Source organism: Rhinatrema bivittatum, chromosome 2, assembly GCF_901001135.1.
Source record: "Rhinatrema bivittatum chromosome 2, aRhiBiv1.1, whole genome shotgun sequence".
Taxonomy (NCBI): Eukaryota; Metazoa; Chordata; class Amphibia; order Gymnophiona; family Rhinatrematidae; genus Rhinatrema; species Rhinatrema bivittatum.
Window position 1 is genome coordinate 194677684 of NC_042616.1, and position 23336 is coordinate 194701019.

Here is a 23336-nt window from a genome sequence, read left to right on the forward strand (position 1 = left end):
TTGAATGGTGTTTCGTTGGAGCCAATACAAATGTAAGAGAGGTCAAGGAGCTGGCACCACAAGGTTCCACATGTTAGTAGCTCCTCTGTGACAGGCTAATTTGCATGGATGCTGACATTAGCTGCAAGAAAGCCTTGTGCTTTTTTTTTTTTTTTTTGTGAGGAGGCTGTGCAAGGATCAAGGAGCTGTTAGTTGACTGTGTTTCATAAAAGGTTAGTACTGTGTTTAACAAAAGTTCTAACTGGATGATATTAATTGTCAGGCTCCTGCCATCTTAAGGGAGGTTATAAAGGAGTCCAGTAAGAAGTTTTAAGGATATATTGAACTATGTAAGGAACTATTTTCTGTTTTGTGACCTCATCCAGGGCAGTAATGCTCTTTGCAGTCAAAAAAAAAAGCCATGTGCAGAAAGAGACTGGTGTTGTGCAGAGGCAAGAGCTTATAGCTAGAGCTCTGCCTTGGAAACAGGGAAAAGGAGAAAACCCTGTTTGTTTGAGACAGAAATAGTGGTAACAGAGAGAGAAAATCTATCATTGTTAAAGTCTGAGCAAGTCAAAGAGTGGATGAGATTCTGAAAATAAGAAAATCCACTGTCAAGGTAAGGAAGAAGTACAGACAAAGTTAATAATTAAATAAACAGGAACATGGAATTTACCTGTTCTATTCGGGAGTGAATTACAATTTAAAATGTGACTGGGAAAACTGTAAAGTCCAGATTCCAAGCAGAAGGGGAGAATGAAGTGGCATAGCTCTGAAGCCAGTTATCACCCAGAGTAAAACGTTTGTGGCCAGAGGGGACAAAGGGAAAAAAGTTGGTCTGAACCAGTGAGAAGCAACTGACCCCCACTTTGCCTTCTATATACCGAGATGTAATTCCACTGAAGAAAAATCAATGTTTTGAGCCATTGTTACTGTTTGATGAACAGTCAAAAGACATTAAGCGGGACAATTATTTTTTTTTTTTTTAACCAGGCCAGGCAAAGAGCCAAAATTCTGAAGGAGAGTCCAAATCCAGACAACTCCTCTCTGAAAAAAGAAGGAGTGGGATATTTTGAAAGAGTGAGTGGAAAAAGAGAAAAGACCAGTAATTAAGGACAATTGCTTATTCTTTCATTTTATTAGTTAGAATATCAGTACATTGTAGGTACCTGCACACACATATTAGGGCCACCTTAGAACATAAGAACATAAGAAATTGCCATGCTTGGTCAGACCAAGGGTCCATCAAGCCCAGCATCCTGTTTCCAACAGAGGCCAAACCAGGCCACAAGAACCTGGCAATTACCTTGTTAGATAGCTGGAAGATATATGGTGAGAGGCAGATAGTTTCTTTTTTCATTTCTTAAAGTTAGGCCATTAGGTTGTTCCTGTGGTTCCTCGGAAGCGACCAAAGAGAAGAGGACGAGAGTAACTGAGCCAGGAGTGCTTTGCTCTCAATCAGAGCCACAAGCACCTATTTGGAGCATCAGAGACAATGCACTCTGCATCCTAAGCTAAGTTTGCACTCTCACAACAGCCTTGGTCTGGCTAGACACGAGTGATATTCACTCATAAGCAAAAGAAATACATAACAGAATTACAGGAAGAAAATTATACTTACATAAGAGAAAATGTTCAAATACTGCAAGTTAGAGAGCAGTACAAAACATCAATTTCAGAGTGGACAATATTGTGACTTGCCTGAATAACTGTTTTGAATGCATCTTGCTTTTTTGTAGAGAGACTTAGAAGAAAATACTAATTACTATAGTGACTTAGGGCCTCATTTTCCATCCAGATCGCACGCAAAAAGTCCCTTATCGTGTGAGATACCAAAATGGGGGCGGAGTCGGCCCCAAAAGAGGAGGAGTCGGGGCGTTACCGGGGCCGACTCCGCGAAGATGCTGCGGGCGACAAAAAGGTAAGGCCCTTTTCGCGTCCGAGTTCACGCCCAATAGCTACACCTTCTATGGTGGCGCTATTGGGTGCGAAACCGGCAGCGATTGCAACGCGATGGTGCGATCGCTGCCGGCTAGCGCAGGCCCGCCCCCCGTTTCAGCCCCCCGCCCCTCATTCCCTAAAGTATCGCAGGCCTGCGATACTTTAGAAAATGAGGCCCTTAGTTGGTAAAGATTGTTCTGATAACTGTTCTGATATCTCAATTGCAAAAGATTTAAAGTGAATTGCATTTACTGTTGGTACACAATAGCTGTTGAACCTGGTTTTAACATTATTGCCAGCTGGTTAAATTTTGTTTTATTATTTGCATTTCATAATTGTTACCACAATCAAGTTTTTGCTAATTTTAAATGATTCTTTCATATATAGTATCTTTCTTTCTCCCTGCTTCTCCTCCCAAACTCTGGGAGCTCCACTGGCTGGGTGGGATTTCCCATTTCTTCTAAATTATCCAGTCAGGAAGAGGACAATATGTAGACCCCTTTAGTTGCAACTCAACTCCAGTACCATTGACCTACCCCACTGCTACTTGGAAACTCGAACCACCGTAGTGGAAGAGATTCACCATTTCCACCAGTAACAGCTAGGGGAGCTACACCAATAAGGGACATAAACAACATAGAGATCAGACATTTCCTGGTCCCAAGTAACAGCAGGCCTCATCACTGTTGTTTGGAATGAGTCAGATGCCATAAAATGCAGGGCACACAATAGTTTGGTGAGGCTTAGTATAGCATGGGACCTTTCAGTGACAGGATCCAGGTCCCTTTTGAGTTCCTAATTTAACTCCATAACATGAAAGCTTAGGTAATACCTCTTAACCAAGTGTTCCTGAGGCATCCTCAGAAATGTTATGTGGGGTTGAAAGATGTGTTCCCTGTACTGACTGTGAGCCCTCCTGCAAGGAAAGCCCTGATTGGAGCCATCCCGATCCACCAGTGGGGCATGCAGCTCTGGCTCCAGTGTGGGTACTTCCCTAGGAGGTGTTATAACCTCCCTTCCCTGTTTCTGTGGTGGTTGTTGCTGTTGAGCTGTCTTAAGCAACTAGTTTCCCACTATTAGTACAATTCCATTTAACATTGTAGCTTTAAGAAGACAGGGCAGGAAGAAAAGGTGTTTTTTTTGGCTCAGTAGGGCTGTGTAAGTATGTCTGAGAGAAGACCTCATTTTATCAAGTGTGATAATTACTGCTATCCTGTGATAATGGTCACTACGGTGCGATAACATTTTTGCTCCCTACTGCAAATCAAAAAGGTATTTTTCCCATGCTAAATAAGGCATTAGTATGCTATATTATACTGTGAAATGCAGGAGTCCATTTGCATAATTTTCTTGATTTTGCATATTCATTATCATATTTAAATACTAACACGCTTTGTGATAAACATCACACATCTATCTCGCATTAGACTCAGTTTATCACGCAATGAGGCCTTAACATGGCTTGATGAATGATTCAGTATTTTAATACCTGAGCAATGAGGGGCTAAATAACTTATTTATTTAAATAATTTATTACCCACCCTTCCTTGGTTCAGGCTGCAGTAAAAAAGAGCATACATAAAAGTTCAAATAAAATACTGAGATAAACAACTAATTTACAAATAGGCAGGCAACAAAACAGAAAAGAGAGGATATCAATCTGCAGGAAATATATTGGCTAAATAATATCAAAAGCCAATTGAAAAAATAAGATTTGAGGGCTCTTATGAGGAACTTAGTGTCTTTTAGACTCCTTAGAAGTGCAGAAAGTGAATTCCAAAAGGTTGGAGCAGCAGTTGAATAAGCACTCTCTTGTTTAATTGAGATGGCAAGCTTTACAGAAGGTATGTCCAGGAAGCCTTGATTGGAGGACTGTAATGATGGCATATACTAGGGTTGCCAATTATCTTCAGATTTTCAAGACAGGTTGATCCCGTCCTGGTTTTACCCCATTGCATCTTGGGACTTATTCTATTTTTCATATTGCATTCCGTAAGAAAAGCAAGGTAATAAATATATGTAAGCAGGAGAGTAAAACCAGGACAGAATCAACCTGTCCTGAAAATCTGGAGCCAGTTGGCAACCCTAGCATGTATTTATTTATTTATTTGTGAGTTTTTCTATACCGAAGTTTGGAGCACGCTTTCACTCCAGTTTACAGTTACAGCATTTTACAGTAGATAACGTTAATAACAGTGATACCAATATAACAGTAATAACAGTGATAATAATAGATAATCATTTGTAATTAGTACATTAAAGTCTTAACATGAACAGTAGTGGTATGTACATTGAAATTCACAGCATAGTATGATACATTGGTTATATTGATAGTAGGTGATGCCATATAGTTTTTCGGTGTGATGGTATAAAGTAGGCGATATGGTATTTGAGGGGGATTAGAAGGGATTTCTCGAAAGGATGGCATTATAATATGTTTCTCAGTATGGGGTGAACTGAGATGTAACAAGTGAGGGTCAGGGAGTTATGACTTTGTTTAGGAAGGAGTGTGAGTATTTCCTAGTTTGTATTTGTCAATGGCTTTGCAAGTGCTTGGTATTATACCTGTGTTCAGGTTGTTGTGTTTCATGGGCCTGTGTTGGTTAACCAATGTCGTCTCTGTAGGCTTTTTGAAATAGCCATGTTTTTAGTGTTTTTTTGAATAGTTTTGAATTGTTTTGCAGCCTTAGGTGTTCTGGAAGGGTGTTCCAAAGTTGGGGTCCAGCTATAGATAAGTCTCTCTGTCTTATGGTGGTAAGTTTGGCAGATGGGACTAGGGAGATCGCGAATAATGCTTTATTTGTAGATCTAGTGTTTCGTCGGGGTATATGCTGTTGAAGAATGTTATCTAGTCAGGTGAATTCATTGTTATGCATTGATTTGTGAAGGATAGTTAGTGTTTTGTACTCTATCCATTTTTCGATGGGTAGCCAGTGAAGATCTTTAAGTGTTGGTGTGATGTGATCAAATCTTTTCTGTCCAGTGAGTATTCTGATGGTGGCGTTTTGAAGTATTTGGAGTGGGCGTGTGGTTGTTTTCGGAAGTTCAAGTAGTAAGGCATTGCAGTGGTCGAAGCTGGTAAAATCAGGGATTGGAGTATGGTCCTAAAGTTTGGTGGATTAAGAAGGGGTTTTAGGCGCTTAAGGATAAGTAATTTGTTGAATCCTTCTTTAATTTTCATAGCAATGTGATGTTTGAGGTTCAGTTCGGGGTCGATCCATATGTCTAGATCTTTGACGTTTTCTCTTGTTTGATGATATTGTTGTCTATTACCATGATGTTGTAGGTGTGTTCTTCAGAGTTTTTTCTTTCAAGCAGAATGTATTCCATTTTGTCCATGTTGAGGCAGAGACTCATTTGATTTAGGAGGTTATTTCTGTTATTTAGATATGTAGCTGATAGTCTGAGGAAATTTTCTAAGTTGTTTGAGACAGGGATGATTAGCTGGATGTCATTGGCATACATTAAGGGGTAGATTTTAAATACTTGCGCGATCGCGTACTTTTGTTCGCGCACCAGGTGCAAACAAAAGTACGCTGGATTTTATAAGATACGTGCGTAGCCGCGCGTATCTTATAAAATCCGGGGTCGGCGCGCGCAAGGGGGTGCACATTTGTGCAACCTGCGCGCGCCGAGCCCAGCGCGCGCTGCCTGTTCCCTCCGAGGCCGCTCCGATTTCGGAGCGGCCTCGGAGGGAACTTTCCTTCGCCCCTCCCCCCACCTTCCCCTCCCTAACCCACCCCCCTGGCCCTATCTAAACCCCACCCCTACCTTTGTCGGCAAAGTTACGGCTGCTGAAAGCAGGCGTAACTTTGCGCGCATCGCCGGCAGCCCCGCTCCATCCTCCTGTCCCAGAGGCTGGTCCGGAGGCCTCGACCACACCCCCGGGCCGGCGCCACGCCCCCGGGCATGCCCCCAAAATGCCGCAGCACACCCCCGAAACGCCATGTCGTTTCGGGAACGCCCCCGGACATGCCCCCTCCCGCCCCTTTTCAAAAGCCCCGGGACTTACGCGCATTCCGGGGCTTTACGCGCGCCGGCGGCCGATGCAAAATAGGCGCGCCAGTGCGCGCAGGCCTTTGAAAATCCGCCCCTAAATATATAACTCCGAGACTCGAGAGTAATTGACATAAAAGGAGGAGGTATATATTGAACAGGATGGTGGAAAGTGCTGATCCTTGAAGAACTCCTGTTTCTAGAGGGATTGGTTCTGAGTTGTTGTTCATGTTTACCTGGAATGATCTGTTATGTAGGACGGAAGTGAACCATTTTAGAGTTGTGTCAGTCAGGCTAATTTTGTGTAGCCGGTCAATTAGGCTTTTATGTATGACAGTGTCGAAGGCCACAGATAGGTCGATTAAAATTAGTATGAAGCGTTGGCCGTTGTCAATACCTCTTAGAATTGTGTCTGATAGCATTAGATGTAAGGTTTCCCTACTGAAGTGTTTTCGGAAGCCGTGTTGCATTGGGAGATTGCCTGCGGAGGAGGCGCCCCAGGCCTCCCCTCACGGTGTCAGGCCACACTGTAGACGTCCCCGGGAACAAGATGCCACCCTGCCCTTAGGCATGAGGCCGTGCCTCCTCTAAGGATTTAAAGGGGCCTCGTCCTCTAAATTGTCTTCACCTGCTCCTGATGGGCTAGGCACAGGGAAAGTAAGGAGACTTCCTCCACTCACTCCTTGACTTGGCAACGAGTCTGCTCACTCCGGTGAGTCTCCTGGGGCCTCAGGTTCCTGGTTCCTGCTTCTTCTTGGACAATTCATTGGTGTGTGACTTCGGAGTGGCAAGTGGTGATTCTTCGGTGTGTAACTTCAGACTGGCAAACAGTGATCCTTCGGTGTGTGACTTTGGACTGGCAAGCGGCGACCCTCTGGTACTCGACCTCAGAATTCTTTGAAGGGCCATCCATCTTCAAGGGCCCACCTAAGTCCCAGTGGCCCGGGTCCCTATGGGCTCCTCCCGGGGGGGGGGGGGGCGCGGGCTTCCAGTGGCGAATATCCAGTTGGCCCTTGCACCGACTTCATGCCTCTTCGACCTCTCAAAGGTCCACCCAAGTCCCAGTGGCCCGGGTCCCTACGGGCTCCTCCTGGGGGGGGACCACAGGCTTCCAGTGGCGAAGATCCAGTTGGCCTTTGCTCCGACTCCACGCCTCTTTGACCTCTCAAAGGTCCACCTAAGTCCCAGCGGCCTGGGTCCCTATGGGCTCCTCCTGGGGGAACCGCGGGTCTCCAGCGGCAAAGATCCAGCCAGTTCCAACTTCGGTTCCGCCTTGCCACCCGACGGGGGAACCTGAGGAGCCATCTCCTAAGGTCATACCAACTCCCCTTTGGTCCAAGGGTTCACATCCCTCCTGGTCATAACAACAGGTTCGAATGTGGACCATGAAGATATGTCCTTATTGGTTAGATTTATGTTGGGTGTTGTGTTATTATTAGGTTTTCTGTTATTTTGGTTATTTTGTTTTTGAAGAAATTTGCTAGGTCTTGGCTTAGGTTTTCGTTTTGGTGTGCGTTGTTATTGTTGCTGTCTGAGGTTAAGTTTTTCACTATGTTGAATAGTGTTTTTGGATTGTTTGAGTATTTTTGTATTTTATTGCTGTAGTATTTGCGTTTTGTTTTGGTTATCATGTTTTTGTAGTATGCCAGGTATATACGATAACTAGCTAGTGTTAGTGGGCATTTATTTTTGCGCCATTCTTTCTCCTTTCTTCTTAAGGTTGATTTGGTGTCTTTCAGTTGTTTGTTGAACCATGGGTTTGTATTTTTTTTGTTATCAATTTTGTTTGTTCTTTCAGGGTTTATTGTGTTGGCTATTTCTGATGTAATTTGTAGCCATAATTGTGAGGCATTATTGATATTAGATAGATCTATGTTCTTTAATTGTTTCTCAAGTTCTTCTTGTAGTAGGTCTATTGGAAATGGTGGTCTGTATTTGAAGGAGGTTTGATTGTTGCTCTTTAAATTGTAGATTGTGTTAAGTGTTGTTTAACATTGTATGAGATAGTTGTCTGACCAAGGTATTAGAGAGCAAGATGCAGAGGGGTTAGATGTGAATTTGTCATTTGTGAAGATGAGGTCGAGAGTGTGGCATGCTTTATGTGTTGTGATTTTTACTAGTTGTGTGAAGTTGAGGGCAGATAGTACTTCTATCAGGGTTTGGCTGGAGTTTGATAGAGGTATTTCATCGATGTGAAGACTGAAATCTCCAAGGATAATTGTGGGCTTTTTATGGTTGATCTTTGATATGAGGAATTCTAACAGAGGTGAGATGTCATTGTCGAGTAGTTTGGGGGGACAGTAGACTAGGCATATCTGTAGGTTATCTGAGTCGAATAATGCTACCTCATCATGTTGTAGGAGTGAGTGAGAGGTTAGTTTTATGGTGAAGCATTTTTTAATAATTAACATTAATCCTCCACATCTATGTGTGTTTCTGGTTATGGAGAATATATCGTATGAGCTGTTTGTTATCTGATTCAATATGACTTGGTCCATTTTTTTAGCCATGTTTCGGAAAAGGCAATGAAGTCTGGTTTGTGATCTTGAAGGATGTCGGAGATCAGCATGCATTTTTTTTATATTGGTTGGGCAATTATGAGGAGGAAGATTAAGAAAAACATGTTAAAAAGTGAGTCATTGATTTGTATATTTAAAAAGTGTCATTTTCTTTCAGGTTGGTGATTTGAAGTTTTGTGATTCATCTGTGGATGTTTATGGTTAGGTCTATTGTGGGTCTTGGGCTTCCTGGCTGAGAATCTTGAATGCTGTTGGGAGTAGAGAACACTGTCTTGGATAGAGTTGGGGGATGCTCAAATGTGCTGATAAAGAAGGGGCGCTCTAAGGGGCGCCAGGAGCAGGGCACAAGGAGGCGGGGCACTCTAAGGGACACCAGGAGGTGGGGTGCCTGCGGCCTGATTTTAAATCCGGTGGTTGAGGCGCTTACATCGGCGTCAAAGGCGGTCCTTTCTAAGTGAGGAGGCGGATTGCAGGGCGGGCTGTGGCTGTGGGTCATTCGGCGCGGTTCGGTTGGTGTGAGGCCCTTTACCCTGACAGGTATGTGCCAGATGCGCAGGGCTTGTGGGGTAGCTGGAGAACAAGGCCGAACGATGCCTGCAGCCTGATTTTAAATCCGGTGGTTGAGGCGCTTATGTCGGCGTCAGAGGCGGTCCCTTTCTAGGTGAGGAGGCAGATCACAGGGCGGGCTGCAGCCGTGGGTCGTTCGGCATGGTTCAGTACAGCTTTAAGGGGGAAGGAGGATAACCAATGGGACAGTGCTATATCAGGGTACAAATTATATCGCAATGATAGGGAGGATCAACTTGGTGGGGGTGTGGCACTTTATGTCCGGGAGGATATAGGGTCCAACAGGATAAAGATCATACAAAAGACTAAAGGCTCAGTAGAAGCTATTAGAGATGTGAATCGTGTCCTCGATCGTCTTAACGATCGATTTCGGCTGGGAGGGGGAGGGAATCGTATTGTTGCCGTTTGGGGGGGATAAAATATCGTGATAAATCGTTAAAATCGTTAAAACCCGCTAAAATCGTTAAAACCCGCTAAAACCCACCCCCGACCCTTTAAATTAAATCCCCCACCCAATGACTTAAATTACCTGGTGGTCCAGCGGCGGTCCGGAACGGCAGCGGTCCGGAACGGGCTCCTGCTATTGAATCTTGTTGTCTTCAGCCGGCGCCATTTTCCAAAATGGCGCCGAAAAATGGCGGCGGCCATAGACCAACAGGATTCGACGGCAGGAGGTCCTTCCGGACCCCCGCTGGACTTTTGGCAAGTCTTGTGGGGGTCAGGAGGCCCCCCCCCAAGCTGGCCAAAAGTTCCTGGAGGTCCAGCGGGGGTCAGGGAGCGATTTTCCACCGCGAATCGTTTTCCGTACGGAAAATGGCGCCGGCAGGAGATCGACTGCAGGAGGTCATTCAGCGAGGCGCCGGAACCCTCGCTGAACGACCTGCTGCAGTCGATCTCCTGCCGGCGCCATTTTCCGTACGGAAAACGATTCACGGCAGGAAATCGCTCCCTGACCCCCGCTGGACCTCCAGGAACTTTTGGCCAGCTTGGGGGGGGCCTCCTGACCCCCACAAGACTTGCCAAAAGTCCAGCGGGGGTCCGGAAGGACCTCCTGCCGTCGAATCCTGTTGGTCTATGGCCGCCGCCATTTTTCGGCGCCATTTTGGAAAATGGCGCCGGCTGAAGACAACAAGATTCAATAGCAGGAGCCCGTTCCGGACTGCTGCCGTTCCGGACCGCCGCTGGACCACCAGGTAATTTAAATTATTTAGGGGGGGGGGTTCGGGAGGGTGGGGGATTTAATTTAAAGGGTCGGGGGTGGGTTTTAGCGGGTTTTAGTGTGCCGGCTCACGATTCTAACGATTTATAACGATAAATCGTTAGAATCTCTATTGTATTGTGTTTCATAACGGTTTAAGACGATATTAAAATTATCGGACGATAATTTTAATCGTCGTAAAACGATTCACATCCCTAGAAGCTATATGGGTAGAAATCCCATGTGTGTTGGGTAAGAGTATAATGATAGAAGTATACTACCGTCCACCTGGACAAAATGGTCAGACAGATGATGAAATGCTTAGAGAAATCAGGGAAGCTAACCAATTTGGCAGTGCAATAATAATGGGAGATTTCAATTACCACAAACAAACAAACTGGGAGTCAGTAGATAACCACAGAAATAATCTAGTAACAAAAATTGTGGAAATCACAATATTGTAAATGTTAGCCTAAGAAGGTGTCAGCAAGCCTGACGTTATATGTCTTTATAGCAGACACTAACCGGTCTACTCAATCATCCACCTTCATCATTTTTTAATGCTTTAATACTATAAAAATTATTTTTATAGAACTTTTTTCTTTTTAATTAAAATTGTCCTCCATGGAATTCAAAGTGTATCAGACTCTTATCAGACAGCAATAAGAATGAGCGGTCCGATAAGAGTCTGATACACTTTGAATTCCATGGAGGACAATTTTAATTAAAAAGAAAAAAGTTCTATAAAAATAATTTTTATAGTATTAAAGCATTAAAAAATGATGAAGGTGGATGATTGAGTAGACCGGTTAGTGTCTGCTATAAAGACATATAACGTCAGGCTTGCTGACACCTTCTTAGGCTAACATTTACAATATTGCGATTTCCACAATTTTTGTTACTAGATTTCAATTACCCCAATATTAACTGGGTAAATGTAACATCAGGACTTGCTAGAGACATAAAGCTCCTGGATGTAATAAATGACTGCTTCATGGAACAATTGGTTCAGGAACCAACAAGAGAGGGAGCTATTTTAGATTTAATTCTAAGTGGAATGCAGGATTTGGTGAGAGAGGTAACGGTGGTGGGGCCACTTGGTAACAGCAATCATAACATGATCAAATTTAAACTAATAACTGGAAGGGGAACAATAAGTAAATCTGCAGCTCTAACACTAAACTTTAAAAAGGGAAACTTTGATAAAATGAGGAAAATAGTTAGAAAAAAACTGAAAGGTGCAGCTGCAAAGGTTAAAAGTGTTCAACAGGCATGGACATTGTTTAAAAATACATCCTAGAGGTGCAGTTTATATGTATTCCACACATTAAGAAAGGTGGAAGGAAGGCAAAACGATTACTGTCATGGTTAAAAGGTGAGGTGAAAGAGGCTATTTTAGCCAAAAAAAAGTCCTTCAAAAATTGGAAGAAGGATCCATCTCAAGAAAATAGGATAAAACATAAGCATTGTCAAGTTAAGTGTAAAACATTGATAAAAGAGGTGAAGAGAGAATTTGAATTGAAGTTAGCCACAGAGGCAAAAACTCATATTAAAACCTTTTTAAAATATATCTGAAGCAAGAAGCCTGTGAGGGAGTTGGTTGGACCATTAGATGACAGAGGGGTTAAAGGGACTCTTAGGGAAGATAAGGCCATTGCAGAAAGACTAAATTAATTATTTGCTTCCATGGTTACTAATGAGGATATTGGGGAGATACCAGTTCCGGAGATGGTTTTCAGGGGTGATGAGACAGACGAACTGAACAAAATCACTGTGAACTTGGAAGATGTAGTAGGCCAGATTGACAACTAAAGTGTAGCAAATCACCTGGACCAGATGGTATGCATCCTAGGGTACTGAAGGAACTAAAAAATGAAATTTCTGATCCATTAGTTAAAATTTATAACCTATCATTAAAATCATCCATTGTACCTGAAGACTGGAGGGTGGCCAATGTTACCCCAATATTTAAAAAAGGCTGCAGGGGCGATCCGGGTAACTAGACCAGTGAGCCTGACTTCAGTGCCAGGAAAAGTAGTGGAAACTATTCTCAAGATCAAAATCGTACAGCATAAAGAAAGACATGGTTTAAAGGAACACAGTCAACATGGATTTACCCAAGGGAAGTTTTGCCTAACAAATCTGCTTCATTTTTTGAAGGGGTTAATAAACATGTGGATAAAGGTGAACCGGTAGATGTAGTGTATTTGGATTTTCAGAAGGCGTTTGACAAAGTCCCTCATGAGAGGCTTCTAAGAAAACTAAAAAGTCAGGAGGTGATATCCTTTCGTGGATTACAAACTGGTTAAAAGACAGGAAACAGAGAGTAGGATTAAAAGGTCAATTTTCTCAGTGGAAAAGGGTAAACAGTGGAGTGCCTCAGGGATATGTACTTGGACCGGTGCTTTTCAATATATATATATATATATATATATATATATATATATATATATATAAATGATCTGGAAAGGAATACGATGATTGAGGTTATCAAATTTCCGGATGATACAAAATTATTCAGAGTAGTTAAATCACAAGCGGATTGTGATACATTACAGGAGGACCTTGCAAGACTGGAAAATTGGGCATCCAAATGGCAGATGAAATTTAAGTGGACAAGTGCAAGGTGTTGCATATAGGGAAAAATAACCCTTGCTATAGTTACACAATGTTAGGTTCCTTTTTAGGAGCTACCACCCAGGAAAAAAATCTAGGCATCTTAGTGGATAATACTTTAAAATCGTTTGCTCTGTGTGCTGCAGCAGTCAAAAAAGCAAACAGAATGTTAGGAATTATTAGGAAGGGAATGGTTAATAAAACGGAAAATGTCATAATGCCTCTATATCGCTCCATGGTGAGACCACACCTGGAATACTGTGTACAATTCTGGTCGCCGCATCTCAAAAAAGATATGGTTGCGATGGAGAAGGTATAGAGAAGGGCAACCAAAATGATAAAGGGGATGGAACAGCTCCCCTATGAGGAAAGGCTGAAGAGGTTAGGGCTGTTGAGCTTGGAGAAGAGATGGCTAAGGGGGGATATGATAGAGGTCTTTAAGATCATGAGAGGTCTTGAACGAGTAGATGTGAATCGGCTATTTACACTTTCGAATAATGGAAGGACAAGGGGGCATTCCATGAAGTTACCAAGTAGCACATTTAAGACTAATCGTAGAAAATTCTTTTTCACTCAACGCACAATAAAGCTCTGGAATTTGTTGCCAGAGGATGTGGTTAGTGCAGTTAGTGTACCTGGGTTCAAAAAAGGTTTGGATAAGTTCTTGGAGGAGAAGTCCATTAACGGCTATTAATTAAATATACTTAGGGAATAGCCACTGCTATTAATTGTATAAGTGGCATGGGATCTTCTTGGTGTTTGGGCAATTGCCAGGTTCTTGTGGCCTGGTTTTGGCCTCTGTTGGAAACAGGATGCTGGACTTGATGGACCCTTGGTCTGACCCAGCATGGTAATTTCTTATGTTCTTAAGGTGGAGGAAAGCCACGGGGAGACATTATTTAATTAAACTGTAAAGAGTGATTGTAGATTTATATTGGATGTGATAGGAAACTGGAAGCCAATGCAGAGATTGTAAAACAGGTGTAATATGTTCTTGGCTGGGTATTAGTTAAGAGACTGGCGGCAGAATTTTGTAGGATATGAAGTGGTCTTATGGTATAAGCCGGGAGACCAGTTAACAATTAACTGCAGTAATCTAAGCTTGAAAACATGAAAAACTGGAGAACCGTATGGAAGTCAGTAGGCTCTAAGAGAGGTTTTATATGTCTTGAGCAGATGCAGCTTGAAAAGTAGAGAATGAGACAATGCTTTAACATGGGCATGCATAGAAAAGGAGGGGGGTCTATCAAAACACCAATATTGTGCATTATGTCAGAAATAGGTATTTGATAGTCATTGATTGTAATTACTAAAGGAAAGGAGGAAGATGGAAACTGGAGAATTAGAATTTTCAAAAAATGATAAAGAAAATCAACTCTACAAATTATGCCAGTTTTCTACTCCAGACCATGCCTTTTCCTGCCTGACATATCCTTAAAACTGGGCTAGATTATGTAGAAAAGAAAAATATTAATAGGTGAAATAATTTCATACATTATTCATAAAATATGTGGATTCCCCCCTCCAAAAAAAACCAAAAAACTATGATCCTCATGGTCCATAATACATGTCATGCAAATTTGGAGTTTCTCTCTCCTCTCTTATGAACAGCACATTAAGGAGGACCATTCCTTCACAATTAACACCATTTGCTATTCCACAAGTATAAAGTTTCATTTTTCACTGTAACTTTCCCATGGAAACATGAAAGTACATGGTCATCCAAAACCCCAGTCATGTATCTCTCAATTTAATTAGGCTCAAGTACCTAAATAGGAAGCATGTGATATCCCAACACCTGTACTTTCCATGTTAATAGCTTTTCCTTCCAATCAATATTATTTTTTGACCAATTGCATGAACTGGTGTGCATTTTACAAGGCCACATTCATTGATTCATTTCTGCTACCCTTGCAGAATGCAGATTTGTCTATAAACTGGCTGACCATAGTAAAGTAAAAGCTAAAGCACCTGTGTCACAAGCTCTTCTCCACTTCTTCCAGCTCATCTGTCTGAGGCATCAACCCAGCACGGAATGGATCCCCCTGTGCTATACCTCCACCAGTAGGTAGAAGCTTTCTAATACTTTTACGCATATATAACACTCAACATAATGTTACTAGTTTATGAATGTTCCACCCTATCATTTTTTTAATTTAAAACCTTTATTGCCCGCTTGCTCCAAAGTTCCAATTGGTTTTATAAAAAAAAATATTTTTTTCCAACAAAACAAAGATGATGCAACTCATACATCAAATTGCCATTTCAAACTAATTACCATAACCTGACATTGATGCTTTCACATCTGATAGATGCCAAACAAATCAATGAAGAAACCGCCCCCCCCCCAAAAAAAAAGCCATAAATCAAGTATTCAAATGCCTGCTTGAATAGAAAGACCTTTTGTGCATCCTGAATGTTTAAGTATATTCGATAGCCCACAGATTATTGAATAGCGAGCTCCAAAATAATGACCTAGTGACAGTAAAGGATTTTTCTCAGGACTTCACAAATCAAACCAGGCATGGAGAGGGCTGTTAGTTCTCAATTCTATGGGTACTGATGAATTCTCAAGGTAGCACTAATACAGGAAGGTGCAGGTGCATAAGATTTAACATAAAATACCAATATGCTGATAACTGCTATGTCAGTACCAGAGATAATGTTAGTGGAGCGAGCAATAAAGAATGATGTAAAGTGTATTGTTAGTAGAATTAAAACTTGTATTTACTGTTATGTCGACAAAGAAAATATATGAAGTTGAACTAGATTATATAGTAGCTATTGTGATATCCTAGAATATATATGATTACTAACTAGAATATGTATTTGTTGTGGTGTTGAACTAGAAGGTGAATGTTGACACACAGTATGTGATCGTTGACCATGAATATGAATGCAGATATTGTAAACCGTTGTGATCTTCTTTTGGAATGTCGGTCTATAAAACACCTAAATAAATACATAAATAAATAAAATTAATGCTTTGTTGATGATTGCCACAAATTTTAATTTTATTTTCCAGGAAGCCAATGAATACAATATAATATTTGTGTAATATGTTCTTTGTGCAGAATTCATGCAGCTGTATTTTGAACAACCTGAAGGACCCTATGGGTACTAGTTGGGTCAGACCAAAGATCCATCAAGCCGAATATCCTGTTTCTAATAGTGGTCAATCCAGATCACAAGTACCTGGCAGGATCACAAAAATGATAAATGAATGTGCTAATGCAGTGGTCCCAAACCTATCTTGGAGAACCCCCAGGCAGTCAAGTTTTCAAGATATTCACAATGAATATGCATGAGATAAATTTGCATGCAATGAGGCAGTACATTTCTATATCATGTATATTCATTGTGGATATCCTGAAAACCTGACTGGCTTGTGGGTCCCTCAGGGCAGCTTTGGGAACCACTACAATAACTGAGTGTTCATAAATTATTGTTCACTCATGTCTAAAACATGGCGATAGGATAAATTTAGTTATTTTGTCGTCCATGTTTCATTGAAACACAGAAACATGATGGCATAAAAAGATGTATACAGCCTATCCAGTCAACCTATTCACACCAAACAAAAGATAATAGAAATTAACACCCTCACCTTGGGGGTCATCTGGCCACACAGCTGACACCCTTGGATGTTGTGCGAGGCCCCCAGAAAGACGATGCAAACCTCATGCAGATCAGTGATGGATGTGGTCCACGGGCACTGGGGGAACCAACAAAAGCCGGATGACACAATGAAAAATAACCGGCATGCGGTCGATGGCCGGGGGCCACTGAGAAGTGGGATGCCGGGAATCAACCACAAAAAGGAAGGAAAAAACTTTTCTATCTACTGCACCAAAGAGAGGCACGGACCGTGAAGGGGGACCCGTCGATGGAATGGGAAAAATCCCAATTTAGATCCAAAATAATGAGAAAGAAGCAGAGCTCTAAGAACCTTGAGGCATCTGTACCACGGAAAAAGAGAGACTGAAGGGGGACCTCGTGTGGATGCGCAGATAGTGACATGCTGGGCTGGGCCGGGCTCCATCACATGTCACCCATCCTGCTTGTCCTAGGAGAATACCCCCGTTTTCGCAAAAAGGATCATATATTCTTTAAGAAGGTGCTCCATGACTGAAGAAGTTATCAGGAGAAAACTGTGCTCCAGGGTGGATACTTGTGACATTTTCTCCCTCTTCAATACTATTTGATTTGTATCTTTCTCAGCTGCTTGTATGCATATATGGAGGCTACTTTGTCTTCAAGTTGCAGGTCTTTCCTGACATGCTACTATAACAGCATGAGTTTTATAATCAGTTTCTTTGCATGAGTCTGTGCTATTTTCATGGCGAGAATTATGACTGTCCTTTGTTGTGTTGGCCACGCAGTGATCATAAAGGCTTTTTTGTACTTCAAGTATTTTTGGTCTTGATGCTTTTTCCAGTGCCATTTCCAGTGTATATGTACCACTGTTATGTAAGAAGGATAGTTATCTGTTTGATCTTTACGGATTTGATATTTGAAATTACAATATTATCAGTTAATATGAAACCATGCTTTCAATTTCTCATGATATTACTATCTTATCAAATGTTTTTTGCTGTACTGTACTTACACTATAAGGCATAATGTAGCCAATGTACATGTCAGAATCATAGATTCATGTTTTGTCAGAATTTTTCATTTTTCTGTGGTAACTGTACTACCCTTTTACCACCTATAGAACATATGTGCATACACTTTTCAGTGTAATTATAGTCAGGTAGAATTTGCACACGTAGCAAGGATGATCTTTACAGATCCAAGGAAATAGATCCCCTGTGTAGCTGATATCGCTATTTGGCTGAGTATACCAGAAGTCCCTTTAGTTACATTAGACAGTCTAAAAATCTAAGGATGAGGACTGTAGCAGGATCAGTGGCAATGTATGATTATCTTGCTGTATTTTTAGGTTATTTAAGCTCCATTCTATAGAACTGCATACCAGCTACTTTTAAACTTGTGCAGCCCCCTCATTCCATCTTCCCTGGACAATCATACCCACTAACAAACTGTTCACCTATTGATATTTATATTTACCAAGGTAACTCCTTAAAAGTTTCAGTCTGCATACTAATCAGCCATTTTTTGATCCAGACATGAGGTAAGTAAATGTGTTTTGTTATACTCTCCACTTTAGACAGATTTAAAAAAATAAAATATGATGATTGAATTTTGAATATATACAAAAGATGTGTGACTGGACAGTAGCCAAAATGGAAGCCTTGTGCTAATTCAACCCTTTTTTGTGTGTTACCATGTGTCCAATATATGCACATACACATTTCACTTATAGAACACATCCTTGCACTCAAGAGGGATTCAGCAATTCAGCAATAAAAAAAAGCACAAGTGTCCACATTACCACGAAACAGGTTGATAGACAACATGCCAAAACACTCTTAATTTCCTCCTACAAAGTCAGAAGAATATAAAAAACAATTATGCATTCTTATGTCTATTTTCTGTTCGGTTCCATATAGCCTGTAGTAATGTATGTGCAAACAAAGGGGGTTATTTTACAAAGGCTTATCGCACGTGATACGGCCGTATCGCATGTGATAAGCCTCTATCGCACGCGAAAAGGCCCTTTTCGCGTGCGATAGCATGCAAATTAGATCAGGGGCGGAGTCAGGGCGGGGAGGGGACAGAGTCGGCGGTGGCTTCACTGCTGGCGTTAATGTTACTAATGTTATCGTCGGCAGTAGCGCGCCGAATAGCACCGCCTTTCACGGAGGCGCTATTCGGTGCGAAAGCCATCAGCCGACACACTGCGGCCGTTGAAATCGCACCGCCGTAGTGCGAAGGCTGTGGGCTTTCACAGGCCCACCTTCCCCTTCACCTCCCCGCACCCCCGTTTTCGCAGGATTCATCTTTCTGCGAAGAAGGATGAATCCAGGCCAAAGCCATGAAAGTTTCAGTGTAAATAACATGGCCATGTTCATGAGGGCTGACAAGCAGGGGAGAAAGTAAATCTCTTGCTGAGTTTTAACTCCACCAAAAAAAAAAATTTTGGATCTTCATTTAAATTTGGAAAAGTAGAGAAAAGGATTACTTTCTTAGTACAACAAAATGTTTGATACAATATTGAATAAGTTTCATTCAATGTCATACCTGTGAGTGAACCAATTAAAAATATCAAAAAAGCACCATATTGTGATTTCAATTAATCTGGGTGTAATAGCCCAGGGAAATGTTTACATTTTAATTCATTTTCATAAACTCAAGACCATTTATTCTTTTTTTTTTTTTAAAATAAAATTCAATCAAACGTAAATTGTGCATCCTCTGATTTGTACTATTAGAGGGCAATTTTCAGTTATTTATGCAAGTAAATCGGAAGTCTGAAAATTGCACACCCTCCATTGCACATTAAGCAGAGATGCATTGGGGGGGGGGGGGGTGAGATGAGGGCGGGGAATGCTATAACGTATGTAGCTTTTCATTTTCTAAACTTATGTGCATTGATTGGAAAGGGGAAAAGGTGTCCGCTGAAAAAGCAGGTGCAAATCTTTACAAGCACTTTTTCTCTAGGCAATTCTCAAAGGGAAAATGCATATGGACTTTCACTTTGTGAACTGATGTGGCATCCAGGGGTTAAAGTACATGCGGACTTTACAAGTATTTGCTCGGTTTTGAAAATTACACACTTATCTGTTAGTACTAGTATGAATCATACACATATTCGGGCCAGATTTTAAAAACTACGCACGGGTGTAGATTTGTGCACGCAACCTGGTGCACAAAAATCTACGCCCAATTTTATAACATGCGCCTGCAGCCGCGAGCATGTTATAAAATCCAGGGTCGCCGCCGCAAGGGAGTGCACAATTGTGCAACTTGTGCACGCCGAGCCGCACAGCCTTCCTCTGTTCCCTCCGGAGTGAACTTTTCTTCTGCCCCCACCCACCTTCCCCTCCCCCTTCCCCTACTTAACCCGCCCCCAGCTCTACCTAAAACCCCCCCTTACCTTTAATTTTTAAGTTGCGCCTGCCTCCGGGCAGCTGCAGGTTGTGCGTGACAGTGACGATCGGCCCGCAATCCCGGGCACAGTGGCAAATGGCCGCTGTGCCTGGAGGCTCCGGCCCTGCCCCAGCCCCGCCCACTCCCCGCCCATTTTTTTCAAGCCCCAGGACATACGTGTGTCCCGGGGCTTGCGCGCGTTTCTGAGCCTAAGCAAAATAGGCTCGGCGCACGCAGGAGGCTTTTAAAAGGGTTATGCGCGTAACCCTTTATCTGCCCCTTAGTGTACACACAGTGCCCAAAAGCGTACTTCTACTGGATTCATTCTTTGATTAATATTTTAATGTTTTACACAAACTACAAGTTGAATCATTCAAATAATGTTTGGCCTTCTGTGATCGAGAAGAACATTGACATCGAAGATCCATGGATGAAATGGATTTCTATTACTTTCTGAGATTTTAAAAAAGTATATGCTTTAATTAATCTATACATACTTACTGTGATTTGACACCAGACACAATGAAGTCCTGTTAGGCCTTGATAGCACTTAATAGTTTTGTGGCATTTATCACATTTTGTTGGACAGTTTCCTTCTACCCAGAAATGATGCATTATCTGTGAACGAAAAACAAAAGTGTGGGCATAATCATCATGTTTCATAACTGGTTCTTAAGGTAAAGGCTTCACACAGACTTACATTTGTGTTCTTTTTTGACTTGACATATGTTTTAATGCAAGAAGGGGGTGCTCTAGATACACAACGTTCATGGACAGTATACTTGCAAACTGCAAAGAAGAACAAATACAAATATTAAGTTAAAAATGGTTCTGTCTTCATTTTTAATTAACAAACAACATTATCAGGGCCACATTTCATAGGTACTAATGCTCGTCAGTCAACCACATCAAAGAAATCTCAAAGTAGACTGTTTTTCCATGGAATACAAAAGGTCAATTAGTACAGGAAACATTATGCATATAAAAAACAAGAATACTCTATCATGGTCTAGCAGGAAATGCTTAATCAAATCAGTCCTAACTAAAATTTTGCACGATAATTCCCAAATGACGAAAATATTGAAGACAAATTGATGGCTGCCAAATGGTTTGGTGTCATTTGCTAATAAAAGAAAATCTATATTTTGCAAACTATAGGCATAACAGCAGATGGCAGACCTGAAAATAAAAACTATATTAGTTTATATTATTCTGTCTATTGATTTATCCTAATCTTAAATGGTTGATTAGGCCATTTCCCAGATAGCTGTTTTCATGGATTCCATGTGGTCAATAGAGATTCAGCCCTAACTTACCACCACACCACCAGAGGCTTCCTTTTCCAAAATTCACCATCTGCTTTACGCATTTGCCTTTCCAGGCAAATAATATAAAAAGATAATACTAGGAAAATTAAAAAAAAATCCAATAATACTGAAAAGTGTTCTGGTTAGAATAATTTGGACATACTGTCAAATTTGTATGCGAGTGATTGAAAATATGTCCAATGATGAGGGAACAAAACTATACAAGAATTGCATAAGATATTTTTAATGTATCTTAGAACAAAAAGGGCTTGATTTATTGTGGATTATTTCCCTTTTTGTGCCTTCTATAACCAGGTCCATATTCATGCAATGTCACAGCATCAATAGGTTTAAGCACTAATTCTTTCACCCATACTTAATGGTAAAAACAATGCAAATGTATTTCAATGAAAAGAATCAGTAAGAATAAAATATAACTGTCCAAATATTCTTAAATATTAAGTATTCAGAAAATGTACTGTAAGATGCTCAAAAGTAATTCAAATATTTGAACAGCATAAAATATACGCTCATCCCCCCTTCCAAAAGATGGTTGCTAATAGAATGCCCTATTACAAAAACAAAAGCATGACAAAATTACAGATATTTACAACTTCAGGGAAGAAGTACACATTTTATAAGCAAAAGATAAGATAGTCTAATATAGCTAATGAAAGACTGTCAAACATGTTAGCAAATGTGCAAAATACTAAAATTAATGGAAAAGCAAAATTTGTGCATAAAACAGTTTTATCAAGAAAAAATGATAGAGCTGAAGAGAGCGATACAGTAGGCACAAGGGCCAAGAACATTATGCAAAATAATTTTCATTTTTGACTATAACATGGGTGTCAATTGGCAATCCTGGAAGTTCATAAATTGGTCAGGGTTTCAGGATTTCCCTAATGAATATGCTTGATATATATTTGCATACTGTGGAGCAAGTCTATGCAAATACCTCATGTATATTGATAGGAATACCCTGAACATCTAACTGGCTAGCATCCCTCCAAGTTTCCAGTTTTATGCACCTAATGTAAACAATATACTATAAGTCAGTTGCAGGCCCACTTCAAAAGTTTTCTTTTTCAATGAAAAAATATATTTTTAAAAATATTTTTCATAATAGAAAGGACTCAATACTAATTCATGCATCAACGATGATTACATAAAACCAAAATGCTATGACTTATTGTATACATTCCAACATTGCTTTATAATATCTAGAATATACCTATCTTCAAATTAATAGCCTTAAATTAAAAACTTAAACTAAATGCTTTTGATTAAATTACATAATTTGCAATTGTTATATTGGAGATGACACTCTAATACAAAGGGCAAATCTTATTCTAGAAATGTTGGTGAAGCCACATACTTATGATTTCACATTCTTATTGATAGAGACAATTGTAGCATTAATTCCTCACAGTGCTTTAATCTATGTATGCCAGAAAAAGTTGCCAGATGTTAATATATTAATTATATTTTAATGCAATGCCGCTATCAGTTTTCTATGGTTGTTTCCAAGACATTGTAGAATCCTCTGATGTTTCCAGGTTTTTTTGTAGATTTCCACGTTTACAACATGCTTCTTATAGTTGCCATCAATAACCGACTAGTTTTTCTTATGGTATTCATCAAAAAATGATTAGGCCACAAATGCACCAAAATTATTTGGGGTTCCAGAAGTAATGTTATATTAGCAAATGTTTAGGTCCTTGTATCATAATTCAAAATTTTGAACATTTTTGACATGTATATCATATATGGATAAATGTGTGTGCATCTCTGCAGCTTTTCCAACATTTATGAGAGAATACAGGGTTAGGACATAGAGTCAAAGTTTCTAAAAAAAAGCTGAGCTCCTAAATTTAGGCACCTATATCCAATCAAATTTAGCACCATACATTTTTTTACTGAAAATTCACCTCAGCTTAGGACCCTAAAACTTAGAGGCTTATGTAGGCGTACTATTGATTTCGTTAGATTTAGGATAATAAGCTAAATGCCAAGTGCTGAAACATTAGTGCTAAATGTCTACCTTTCTGGGTCATTCATTATTTTGCGATAGGCCATTATTGCATGTATTACGGCAATCACAAATCACGTATGCAAATTTAAAATGTTATATTAAACAGGGAAGAGTTTGGGCAGGTTTAGTAAGATTATGCAGGAAACAACACCTTTTCCTGGGGCACCATGGGGGTAACAATG

General features: G+C 40.8%; 1 protein-coding gene across 2 annotated transcripts in view; it reads right to left on the minus strand.

Moving 5' to 3' along the window:
- The window catches only part of LOC115084307 (diacylglycerol kinase beta-like), a 450875-nt gene that overhangs the window by 164431 nt on the left and 263108 nt on the right, over window positions 1-23336 (minus strand). The window contains exons 2-3 of one of the 2 annotated variants that reach the window (XM_029589000.1): window positions 20513-20601; window positions 20314-20430 (exon numbers count right to left, since the gene is read on the minus strand). In XM_029589000.1, coding sequence (XP_029444860.1) covers window positions 20314-20427 — 114 coding nt within the window. In that variant the 5' untranslated portion in view covers window positions 20428-20430; window positions 20513-20601. Of the gene's footprint in view, window positions 1-20313; window positions 20431-20512; window positions 20602-23336 lie in introns of those variants that run through there. The other variant, XM_029589001.1, reaches the window with a different exon arrangement.